This window comes from Cheilinus undulatus, linkage group 19 (assembly GCF_018320785.1).
Source record: "Cheilinus undulatus linkage group 19, ASM1832078v1, whole genome shotgun sequence".
NCBI lineage: Eukaryota > Metazoa > Chordata > Actinopteri > Labriformes > Labridae > Cheilinus > Cheilinus undulatus.
The window spans coordinates 27335982-27349707 of NC_054883.1; the positions used below are offsets into that span (position 1 = coordinate 27335982).

General features: G+C 39.4%; 1 protein-coding gene across 1 annotated transcript in view; it reads left to right on the forward strand.

Moving 5' to 3' along the window:
• Positions 1-13726, forward strand: part of tpk1 (thiamin pyrophosphokinase 1) — a 62311-nt gene that overhangs the window by 6803 nt on the left and 41782 nt on the right. The window contains exon 4 of the mRNA XM_041814586.1: positions 10026-10095. Coding sequence (XP_041670520.1) covers positions 10026-10095 — 70 coding nt within the window. The remainder of the gene's footprint in view (positions 1-10025; positions 10096-13726) is intronic.

The following is a 13726-nucleotide window of genomic DNA, read 5'->3' on the forward strand; positions in this document are numbered from 1 at the left end:
TGCAACCTGATCCTTCAACTCTGTTTCCTTTAAACCCGTTAAACTGATGAAAAACAGCCTCATCGAACAAGAAGAACTTAAATCATTATGCTGAGTTTCACAGTTTTGATGCCAATGCCATAGAACAACAAACGCACTATAGGCTAGTTCATTCCAAATGTGCAGACTCTAATGCAATCAGTGAAGTATGTGAGAACAAATAACGTTGAACTCAAGCTTATCATTAACAACACATCCACTGGAATTTTAATGATGTCAGCTTTGACATTCTTATCAACATGGGCAAGAACCCAAGAGACCTCTGAGCTCAGTCTGCTGCACAGCAATTGCACAGACATTTATGATTTAATGATTTTATATGCAAAGACCCATTGAAGCTATTTAAAACCATTAGAAATGCAGTTGTCCTGTTTGGTTTTGCACCTAGGTTACCTGTTGTCTTAATTAAAAAGTGATAGTCTGTCAAGTGAAAATACAGTGTAGATCAAAAAAGGAAATAATTAATTCTTCATTGAATTGAGAAGGAATTGATTAATTTCTGCCTCCTCACTAGTTATGCATTGTACATACAGTGCTTAACAAATTTATTAGACCACCTGTGATAAAAACGAGAAAGCAAATATTTTAGAAATCTTTCAAAAACTTGTTTAAAACTAAAAATGTTATTATTTATTTGGCAAATAACAAACTGAAACAGCTTAATAGTCCTTTTTCACACATAATTACCAAAAACTTAATATTTTGTATGGCCTCCTTTGGCCTTGATAACAGCTTGCATTCTTGCTGGCATTGTTTTTATGTACTTTTCCACAGTCTCTTCTGTTATTGAGTTCCAAATAGTGTCTAGCTGTTTCCACAGACTTGCTCTAGATGAAACTTTTGTGCCATCAATCTTTGAATCTACTAAATCCCAAATTTGTTCAATAGAATTCAAATCCGGACTTTGTTTTGGGCAGTCCGTCAGTCCAGATTCCTTTTTCTTGGTCAAATAGTCTCTGCACAGCTTTGAAGTATGCTTGGGGTCATTGTCTTGTTGGTATATGAACCCACGACCAATCAGATTCAGTCCAGAAGGGATTCCATGATGCACTAAGATGTTGTGGTAGACGTTCTTGTTCATGATATCATTTATTTTCACTAATTTGCCCATGCCATATCTACAAATGGAACCCCATACCATAAAGACTCTCCACCGTGTTTCACTGTGGATGCAATGCATCTGTCATCAAAATGTTCTCCAGCTTTTCTGCGGACATAAACACGACGATGCTGACCGAAGAGTATTCTTCTCTTTAAGCCTTGTTCTGTCCGTCATCTGCTTATGGTCATTCTGGAGACTTTCTCAGACTCTGATCTAGAAGCATTCTAACTGCCTGAAGATCAGCAGTGGTCTTCCTCCTGTCTCTAGTATTTCAAATCTTGAGGTGTCTGACATCTGCTTCGGTTAACTTTTGTTTCCTGCTTCTTCCTTGGCGCATTTTGTAAGTACCAGTCTTGGCAGTTAACTCTAAAGCATACTTGACCACACTGTGAGAACACTTTATGTCTTTCCCTGTTTGTCTCAGAGACCATCCAGCATCATGAAGTGCTTTAATGCGGACTCTTTCATTTTCAGTGAGCTCTTCATGTTTTACCATTTTGAACAGGAATGAGGAATTTCAAACTGAATTCACCTTTTATACCCAAATTTGAGCCATCATCTGTCTGTTTTTATCCCACAATGCATTGTGACTAGGCTTTGATAACCAATGGCAGGCTGTTCTGTCGTCATGTCATACTTTGCTGAACAGCGTGTGTGCGAACACAAACTGGAGAAGAGAGCCCAAATGACTCAAAATGGAGAGAAAGAGACATAGACAGGCTGTGATGTGTTTCTCTGTGTCACTGCAGACAGTAATGGCTCCAATTCCCAAAGTGAATATTTTAAAGATTTTTGTCATAGATTTTTTTTAATTTGTTGGTCCCCAAAAGATGAAAGAACAAGTTTGTGCAAAAAAGATTTTGTGTTTATTGTTTGCTGTGTGTAAAACATCTTTGAGTTATAGTTTCTGTTTTGTTTTTTTACTTTCGTCTCTGTAATCCCATATTTTTTATTTTTTTTTAATTCAAGGGACATTACTACAGTGCACATATTCTTAAAACTCTGGTTGTGCTGATAGAAAAGGATGATTAAAGCTTGACTGTGCACCACAGTGTTGATGTTTTTAAAGCTTTTTTTGGACAGAAAGTCCAAGTGAGACACAGCGGTTAAAAACCTACCTTTAATCATAATTTCTGTGATCATGGCATGACAACTTTTTGGCATTATAGCCTACAAAATATCCTCAGACAGTTGCTTGTATTAACTTACAATGATAACTATTAACAAAATCACTTGTTCCAGCCGGCATTGTGTCTTTTATGAGCATGTATCAGACCACATGCAGTGTTTATTTACTGTGATGAAGAGAGAAAAGTGTGCTGGTCATGACTAAACGCACATCAGTTTTCCTCAGCAGCATCCCAGTCATCAAAGTTGTTGAATTCACCTAATAAATCGAATGAAATTGTTGTATTTAATTTCTGTTTGTGTCCTCGGATAATATGACTGCTTGTTACAACTGTGGTCTTATTGTATTCTGTTGTTGCTGTTGTTGTTTTATTGTGCTTCAAGTTGGCTGTACCTGCTGTGTTTTTGTGGCAAGTCCGCTGTCTATTCCAGATTCCAGCTCCAGATCTCATGCCAGCAGGTGTGCGAGAAAAACACACTGAGGTGATGTCCCAGTAGCAGGGGACCACATCACATTCAGAACCCAAATGGCCACGCCAGCTTGTTTGTTCTAGAGCTTGAGCTTAAGTGTTACGGTTCTTCCAGAGCAAATCAGAATTGAGGATTCATGGTAGCAAGAGAGGACAGTTTTCTGAAGATCTTCATGGTGCTTTTTCAAATCCCATTTCTTATGTTATGGAAACTGAGGTTGTAATATGATTTAAAATGTATTTGAAAACCTATTTCTATTGTTTTCAGTGCGTGCAAAATCTAAATTGAAGACAGTTTTTCAACATTCAGCTTAAATTGACTATTTGCTCTCTGCATTGGGGAGATATTAAACTTGTAAATGATTGTTTCTTGCCCTAATGAGAATAGCTGACTCGCAACTGTGAGTGGAGATTGATATTTTTGGTTTATTATTCTATCGAGTTGTGCAAAGAGTAACTGACACGGTTATGCTCCAGGGATTCAATTTTACACTTACACATTGTTGGACTATTACATATCATTTTTCCAGTTGTTTCTCACATATTTTGTTTGCATAACAGGGTAATAAATCAGTAGGTAAACATTGCATCAAGTCATTCAAACATATATGCCAACAACTGTGAAAAAGATGAATTCATCAGATGTAGTTGAAGGGAAGCGCGATCATGTCATCACACATTTGCTTCCTGTTAGACAAGTCTACTTACTAAAAGTTTGAGAGATGTTTGGTGGCTTCTAAAGTGCCCAGAGCTATGCTGTGTTGTGGATGTCAGAAATTTAGAAGCCTTCTTGATCAGTTTAGCTCCTGGCAGCAGGGCACATGGGACTGAAAGTTTTGACAGGATGATGACGCTGCGTGAATGACATATCTTAGATCTCTCCCAGCATCATGGGAGACATGCTGGTAGCAAGTTTACTGGTAGCAAGTTCACTTGATTTACCATGTATTTTTAATGTTGTTTATGAGATAAGCAGATGTCAGCGCATGCATGACTTTGTCACTCTCCAGATGGCTGTGCACCTATAGGCGTCGTAGCCTGGTTATGCTGCAAGTAAACACACACACACAGACCCACAGCAGTCTCAGGTTTTCTGATGTGCCGCCTCTGGGTCTTCTCATCAACAGGGGAGAAGTCAAGCTGTGGGGAGTGAAGAAGCAATGGATGGTAGAAGAGCACGACTCTGATCAAAGAAAAACTCATTTACAGGTGCCAAGTGTGATGTTAAGGAGTGGGATCAAGCTGCTTTATCTCACTCATCTGGTCCATCAGTCACAAACTCACTCATTCACAAAATCAGCAACTCGTTTTCTTAATTACACATCCTCGTTTCACTACATAACAGCACAAAACTGTGCCACCTTGCATGGAAATGAATGAGCCAAAGAATAAAGAGAAACGGAGAGGAGCAAGAGAAACAAAATAAGATGATTTCTGAAGGGAATCAATCAAAGTGGAGGTAGGGTGCAGGGTGGATCAGGAGACAGGGTGACAGATGGAAGGGGTAAAGGTGGACTGATAGATGATGGAGGATGAGGAGGCATCATAATAAGGATAATAATCTTTTCAACACTTTCTATGAGCATGTTCCCTCTCGTGTGCTGTGCAAAATCCACAATCTGACCTTACTAACCTCATCAATACTGGCTCACTATAGGACACAAAATATCCCACAGCAATTTGCTTCTGCAGGAATATGAACCTGCATCTTTTCTGCATCAAGCTCAACAGGGAAATATATGATTAAAAATCAGTGAAATGACAGGTTTAGTGCTGTGTGTGGAAGTGCATTATCTCCTGCACACCATATGTATCAATCACACACCAAAGAGAGTGACAGGAGGAGTTGGAGCCTGCAGGGAGGGATTATCAGGCAAGTTAACGTACAAGGTCATCGTCTGTGACTGCCTCTGCTGTCCCTGCTCATTCAATCACATCCATCTCTCTATATGTTGCAGTGGTAATGCTGATGTTGAGAGACCAACAGTCACTGTTGTTATTATCAAGACATTTCTAGTGTTGCATTCATAGTGCCTATACTTTTGCATTAGTGACCCATGCATCTGCTGAACTACTGTTACTGATGTGAATATGGAATTATGGATTTTAAAGTAGTTTCTGTACTCTAGAGCTTGGATGACCTAATGGTTGTGCTCGAGTTTCTTTGAATCATAATCACCATTTTTAAAAAAAAAAAACAAATGAGGCTGCTGGGATCTGCTTTGTTGGCACGCCAGATCCCAGCTTTGAATGAAATTTGAAGAGATGACTGTACAACTGAGGGTTATTAAATGTGTGAATATAAAGAAAACAACATGGAGCTCCGCAGCATGAATGAGATGGTCCATACTTCATTCAGTCATTTCTATCAACTCCTCCACATACAAGAAACACGCTGCTCTGAGACAAAATAGCTAGCCGTCACATGATTCCATGATGGAGGGATTTGGCAACAAGTCTGTTGTACCTGTCACCTTATTGACATGTTCCCTTTTGTCATGCGTCTGCTCCACTCTTGTTGCTGTTCATCATTATGGTTTACTCAGGCTCGACAAATGCCCTGAACTGGCTGAAGCCTTCTTCCACAAAACGTAATGTGAGCCTATCCCTGCTTTGTTACTAGCAGGGTAATCTTCTCCACTTTGGTATCTTGCTACTATAGCTTGGCGGGGGTCTGTCAGTCCGTCTGTCCGTGTCAGTTTGCACGCCACACCGTTGCTCCAATTGTCCTTGATACCTCTCAGAAGACTTCTTGGGTGAACTGGTTCCAAACTGGTTCTATAACAAAATCATTAATGTGTAGCGATTTTCTATAAAGTCCAATATTGTTGCACCTTTCGTTCCCGTTACATCACTTCCCCTGTATAACACATATGCTCAGTCCACCACAATGCAGGCGAGGAGACAGCCTTAGCTCATAAGCCTGATTTATGCTTCTGCGTCGCGTCGCGTTGATGGCGTAGCTATGCATAGCCCTCTGCGTCAACGCAGAACCCTACGCCATAGCCGGAAACGCGCCTCCAAAAAATTCCAACTATGCGTCACAGCGACGCGGACCGCAAGGGCTGTGATTGGTCCCCTCAAAACGTAATTTCCAGCAGTTGCTTTTTCTGGTCTTTTTTCCTCTTATTAGCGCACATATCACGATGCTACATCATCGGTTACGTTTGCAGAGGTCGCATTAACCGAATATTCTCCGTCATTGATGGATTTTTTAGAAGGATGATGGAGAATTTTGAAGGATGTCCGTCATTTTGACGGACTGGAATGATGAGGATGCACCTGCATTTCAGCGCACACACGCAGACAGATACATAGACCTTTTCCATTCTGCACACATGGACTATCAAGGATGTTATTTAATCTATTAAAATCTTGTAGCCAGTGGGCTCTATCACTGACCTCGACATCATAGATTAATAAAAGTGCTTCGGTCTCCTCACAGAGAGGCTGCTGCAGCCTGCAGGTGTTTCAGTACACAGGTCGGCATGCAGAGGCCTTTGCACAATGAGCCTGTTTCATGTTCTAATCATGTCTGCACACTGATGCCGAAATTGTCGTTTTATTTCCCGTTTTTTCGTAACAGGTTGATTTTATGCAAAATTTCGTATGTGTCCAAGGTGACCGATGATTCAAAACAGGTCCCACTGCTTCCACCTCACTTGCTCACCGCTGAAACCTCACTTTAAACACCAAAGTTTGCTCATTTATCATGTGGATTTCAGCCATGGAAATATAACAAAAAGAGATGGGTGAATGATGATTCAGATCAGCACCTGTTGCTTTATTCTCTCTTGCTCGCTCACCCCCACCCGACCCACCTCTCTCTCTCTCTCTCTCTCTCTCACTGAAACCTCACTTTAACACCATACTTTCCATGATATCCATGGATCCATGAATTCAGAAAAGAGTCCCACACAGGAGTGTAATCATCACAAACGTACATCTTTTGAGATGTTTATCTCCTTAGTCACTGTAGCTGTCGTAAAGCAGTTGCTGTGGCTGCAATTCCTCACTGTGCTTATAAAGTTAGAGCTGTGGCTGGAGAGGATTTACCGCTGCATGCCATTTAGTATTTTCTTACTTTTTCTTACCAGGTCTGTTCAGTGAGACAGTCATCAGAAAGTCTTGAGTAAATTTGTAGCACTAAATCAGCAAGAATTTCTCACTTGAAAGGAACCCTGCATAATCAGACAAGTTCATCTTGTTGGATAGATATGGATGAATGAACTAAAAACTCACTAGATATTTGCATTTTGAGCAATTTCAGTTTATAAACTCACCAGGAGGCCACCATGTTCTATGCAGTAACTGCTGTCAGACTTGCAGCCAGTGTTAGGGCTGCATTTCAGAGACGCTGCACGTCTCACACACGGAGAATTTTAAGATTTGAGGTCTCTTCTATTTTATCCTTGCACCACGAGTGGTCATCGATCAAACTTTACAGGAAAATGATAAATATAGAGCAATATTTACCTTGTTGTAGCAAATATGTGCCTCCACATTGTTGGAGGATTTTTGAAATCTATTTCTTGATGAACCAGATGAAGGCCACGAGATAAAATACATCTGTTCCACGCTGTTCAAAATGTTGCAGGTAAAGATAAACACTGTATGAAAACACTTACAGTTTGTTGCTTTTCAAAGTAAAAGCCCACTTTTTAATTTCTTGAGAGAAACTCCCTTCATTTGTACATAATGCTTTTATTTTGAAAAGTTACGGCACACTTCCACTATACACTGAATCAAGTCTAGGGAGGTTTATTGTGGTAAAACTTAGGAGGAATGACAGAGCGTTGACAGCAGGGAGACGAAGCCAACATGCAGCAAACTCTTGTCTGATAGGAAAGCTGTAAAGGCAGCAACAGCTGCAAGCAGAAAAACATACTGCCAGTCATGGAAAAGCGGTTACAGCATATGAAAGTCAAGGAGTGCTATGGCTAAGTGATGTCACACTTCCAGTGCGGACCAAAACATGGTGGCCTCCTGGTGAGTTTATAAGCTCAAATTTACTCAATATCCAGATATCTAGGATATCTAGTGAGCTTTTTTAGTTCAGTATACATATGAGGGATAAAAATATCTCTCCAACAAGATGAACTTGTTTGATCATACAGGGTTCTTTTTAAAGTAGAGTGTACAATGAAAAAATGAAACATCACTCGAATAATGACAGTCACATCAAGCAGTCAAGTACTTGTACCCATCCCTAGTCCAAATGCTGCATTGAATTAGTTTGTCCCTGTTGTTTTGTCTTGATAAAATGTGAAACTAAATTGTCCCTCTGTTATAGATAAAGTAGTATAAATCTGAAATAACTGGCAGTGTGAAAAATTGGTCAGAAAATGCATTAATGGCAAATAATTGAAATTCTAGTGAATGACGTTAAGAGATTCTGATGATATGGGAGCCACTAAACCTCCCTGTACAATCTTCTCAATGGCACACTGCACAGAGTTGAACACATGATTGACAGGCTGAAGCAAATCTTCAAGACCCTTATGTCTGAAAGTTATTCAGTGTGCATTATGTCTGTGTTTATGCTCTGACGCAGATACTGACTGATAGTTACAAACAGGCTTAAGGAGCACTTTCTCCATTTTCCAGAAGTTGTCTTTTAAGGAAGTTTTACAGTCTTTGCACTCTGTCAGAGATAATGAGTCATTTACATCCCAATCACTTCCTGACGTGAAACATCAACATCAGCAGGTGGCTGGGGTTATGAAGAAAAGCACCACCTTGAGTCTAATTTACATAGATGAGAGTTTATCTGCATTCTTTCACTTTTTAAGTACTCAAGGCGAGGACAGTTCGTTTAGGAATGATGCTCCTCCCTGTTGGAATAAGCATTTCTTCTCCTCCAGTATGTATATATTTGCTGGGTATTTGAATAAACTGTACAGTATTTAGGTGTGCTTATGCATTATTGTATGCATTTAAAGGGGCCTTACTGAAAACAAGCCATTAGGACTGGTGGTGTGCTTACAGATAACAGATGTGGGGAAGGAGGGATGTAATGCAGAGCTTAAACTCTGAACTTAGTTTTGTTGTTACTGGAGTAATCAAAAGAAATGTGTACACTTTTCATGTCTTACATATGTCTGTGATCAGTCAAATCACTTTACAAAGTCTGGATGCTTATTTCAACCTAAAGTGCAAGACCTAATGTGCATATACTAGTTCAGCGTCAAAGGGAAGTTGCTTCAAGCAAACCCTGGTCTGGACTCCTTCCCATTTGAAACAACTGAAAATACCTTTCTTTTTTTAAAGCTGATCTGGAGTTGACTGATCCAGATCGGGCTGCTGGGATATGGCACCTTCAAGCTGGTGTTTTGCAAATTCAAGTTTCAGGATTGTTTGGAGTGAGCCCTAGCACCATCTCCAAACTGAAGGCCAAGTTCTACATCCAGGGGATGTCAGAGATAGGCTGCGGCGGGCTACAGTAGAGCCACAACTGTTTGTGTGTTGTTGTTGTGTTTTACACTTTCAAAAGAAAAGACCAGAAAAAGAATAGAAAATTAACTGAAATAAGTGTCTCTGGTTCAAGTATGAGTTAGATTTAAACAAGTTGTAAGGAGAAAACTATTTCCTCTTTTTATTTAGAAAAGTAAAATGGTCTGTCACTTTTCCTTGCACTTCCACTTACTCGTTCATTTATAACCATAATAAAATTAGGTTGGAGGATAGAGTTTGTTGAAGACAGTATTTTTATTTAACAAAACCTGTCAGTACTTATTTTGGAGCTCTGTTGCATAAAGCATCAGAAAGTACCCTTGAACATCAATTTGCATGTCAGTGCATACAAATTTGTATTCCTCCTCAAGGAGCATATTTGAAAAATTCTCTAAAAATGAGTGCTCATGTAATAATTTGCTGCATAGCAGTTTTAGTGTCAGACCAGAAAGCTACAAAAGCTTTAAGTTCAGTAAAAAAAACACTGACATCTTTTTGAGGACAAATCCTGCAGAATGTATTTTGTGTAACCCTGAAAAATTCTGTTTGTGTGATACACAGCCAACACCTACTCAAACATTATTAATACCTTGTTAAAATAACTATACAGGAATAATCAGTCCACCTGCTGATTGTCTGTTTACATTTGCAAGCAATGCAGCATTGCAGTATTGTTTTCAGTACACTTATAAACAATAGCTTTCTCAAATTAGGTTAAAGATTTCAAATTAGAAATGTGACTGTAGTGATTATTAATTGTACTTTTTAACATATTACTAACTGCCTCATTAACACAAAAGCTAAAGCATCTCTCTGCATCTGTGCTTTTGTAGCTCTCCTGAGAGCGTGTGCCGATGGAGCTGCCAATCATCTCTATAAAACAACAGCCGGAGACAGAGACAGGTATGCTGGTCTTTATTTGCATTTGTTAATTGTCAGATTTAAAAGAAATGAAAACAAATGAGTAGTGCATACTTTTATTTTTTGGCATTTTTTCTGTTGAACAAAACTCTGTATAAAACATAGTTCCATGTGTTTTTCTGTCTTTCTCCATTTGACAAATGCACCCTGTTTATCTTTGTGTGTTTCTGTCAAAATAATCTATGTGTGCCTTCTGCTGTCAGGACAGGGATGTATCTGGTTTTATTGTCCCTAAAGTGTTGGAAAGCCTGTTTATTTCCCTTTTAAATGGTGCCACATTTGTAAAGAACATGCACTTGTGGGATGAGCAGCAGAGCTGAGTATGTGGGTTACGCCCATGAATAATTATCAGATCTTCTCTGCCAATACCAAACAGCTTATTCTGCCATTGGCTCTTGTTTGCAGTTTGGTGCATTGGATGATTAAAGTCTGAAGAAACAAACATTGGCAATTTAACAATTTATGAATTTAACAAAGAGGAGCCTCAGTAGTGTGTGGAATAACCATACACAGCCACAACAGCCTGGCGCCTCCTCCTCATGATGGTCACCAATCTGGTCACACACTTCAGTGGGATGGCATCCCATTCTTCAATCAGTATTTGTCACAAGTCAGCCTGTGTGGTTAAGGTTAGTCACTCTGGCACGGGCGGCATGCGCAAGCTGATGCCACAAGTGTTCAATGGGGTTGAGGTCAAGACTCCTGGCAGGCCATTCCATCCTCTCTATTCCCAAATTCTGGTTCAGTCATAATCTGTGAAAATGTGGGATTGACAGTGGTTGCAGAATCTCATTTCAACATCCCTCTGCTTCTCTGCTTTCTGTCCGCACCTCGGCTCTGACATACCCTGTTAAATGGAACTTGGCCTTCCATTTAGAGATGTTACTAGGACTCACTCCACATAATGGTTTTGCGGAACAACAGCTTGAAGTTTCCCTATCACATGGGCCTGATCCGGATCAGTCAGACGTTGCATGAGGAGTTCTGGAGCTGACTCCTACTGACCTCTGTGCCCATGCTCACAGGTGCTGACAGTCAGGTGCCAATCAGGCACTTGATTGTCAACCTGTGGGTACCAGAAGCTCAAAATAAGACTCAATAGCAACAGCAATATGTTTGGCATTGGCAGAGAAGATTTGGCAAATTATTCATGAGAACAACCCACATACTCAGCTCTGCTGCTCATCCTGTAAATGTATGCTCCTTACAAATGTGGTGCCATTTAAAAGGGAAATAAACAGGCTTTACAACAGTATGAGATTTATTGCCAAAAAGCATTGTTACAACAAAGAAATAGTCTACCAAACACAAATTTCCCTACTTTTTGTGCTAAGTTTATTTAGGTTATTATTTGCGGGTCATTGTGCTGTGCCAAGTGTTAAAAGCCTGTTGGAGATGGTATATCTTTCTGTATAGCCTGTCTTTTTTACTTTTACTTTGTGAGAACAATTTAAGCCTCAGCCTCTTATGCTCCATGGTTGGAATCAATAGAATGCATGGACATAGCACAGCACAGCCACTGTTCTGCATTGTCAAATGACCCCAAAGGCGGATTGGACAGATGCGACAGATGTGGAAAACCAAATTTGTTCTGATAAAGATTATGAGGCATGAAACTTTCAGAGTATTTCAGAGCATTATTGACACAACATGAGATCATATTTGTATTTAGACATGTAGCAATTTTGTGTCAAAGACATGGGAACTCAGTGTGCCAAGGCCTTAGTTTCAGTTTTCATACAGTTTCCTCACAAAAAAAAAAGACTGTGACAAATTCTTGACATACTTGGCAAAAAACCTGATTCTGCTTCTTAATCCGGAGTCACAAGATGTCTTTGGGAAGGAAGGGAAGAGCAATGGTTTATTAGAGCTGGAATGCAAGTAGGAACAAATTACCGTCAGGATGGATTAGTGTTCTAACACAACTGAAATCATGCTGAATGAAAGGTTTGGCTTTAAATGCATTGTGCAGCAGGTGAAATTAAAGTTAAAATGGGTGTGCAACAAGTACATTTTGAAATTTCAGTCCAGCTTGAATAAGGCTCTGATTTTAATGAGCAGTAAATAAGTTCTGGTTTCATGCTTGCAGCTTGTGATGTAGGTGTAATCAGAGCCAACTCTCCACAAGTGATGAAAAGATAAGAATAGTGGCTGAAGTGTAAGTTATGCTGTGAAAATCAGAAAATGATAGAGATGAGTGAGGATTCAAATGCCACGGCAATTTATTTTAATGAAGTGGTCATATGGATGGATCATATCACAGTTAGTGCCATGGAAATAGACAGAAACAAATGAAAATGAACCTGAAGGATAAGCACGGAGAATGTTTTCATTTGTATTCTTAATAAATCAACTAGACTGAACAAAGTTGGCGTTGCTACCCCAGAAAGTGGACATGAGACTAGATTTGATAGTCTGGAACAGAGTGAGAACTTTGGGTTGGCAGGGAGAAGAGAAAAAAGCAGGGAAAGAGAATGCGGGCTGATAGACACACACATACACACATGCAAACACACAAACCCAGGAAAGGTCACACAGCCATCCCTGCCACCCAATTCTCAGACAAACTGGCAGTAAAATGCTCTATTTCCCCTCCAAATTAAAGTGTCAGTTAATATTAATGTGGAAGTGAAGATCGTCACGCACACAGCACGCAGACACACAAACACAAGCAGCATTTACATCAACACTCAGACTTGGATGCAGAATTTAGGATCTCGCCTGGTCAATTACGATCAGCCGATGGAGTCATGCACTCAGGTCACATCGGGATGTGTGAATGCAAACTACATGTGATTGTGTAAATCTCAGTCAGACCGAGGGTCACGTCTCATCCTGTCTGTCAAAATAAAGTTTAATGTTGAATGGAGATGTTTAACCCTCAGGGGACGTTGTGCACATTTTATGCGCTTTTCATTCTTCATTCTTTTGATCATTTTGGCTGTGTTCATGTATATGGCATTAATTTTGGCAAGATGATGTATTTTTATTTGATCTTATTTCCAAAAATGTGCCCATTCAAACTGCAATTACTGACCTCACTTCCATTAAAGTGTAATGCATGTATTTTATTATATCTGGGTGTCAATCTGGGCTTTTGCCTTGGATTGATCATTTTTGCTACTGTCCATCAAAAACAGCTCAATGAAAGTAGAATAAAATATTAATGTACAGTGCTTAACAAATTTATTAAACCACGCTTACCCTTACCAAAGTAAGGTTTATGCCACAGCTGCCCTAAATTAACAGCATTGGTAATTACCAAAATCATTTTTTTATGTTTCTGAAATGCTTAAAACACCAATATGTAGAAGCTCTTTAACCCAAATGATATTTTCAATGCTAAAATATAATTATTATTATTATCCATGAATTTTCAAATTTACTGATTTACAAAAAATCTGAAAAAATAGTAAAGCACATTATTATTTCTTGATTAATATGTCAAATTATAGTTATTTACTTGTATTCCTGAACAGAAAAATGAGTTTTAGTGCTTGAATGTTATGCTTGATTCATTTCTGACTTCTCAGAGAAGCCCAGTGAGCCGGCTCAAATTTGGGTGAATTCAGTTTGAAATCCCTCATTCCTGTTCAAAATGGTAAAATGTGGA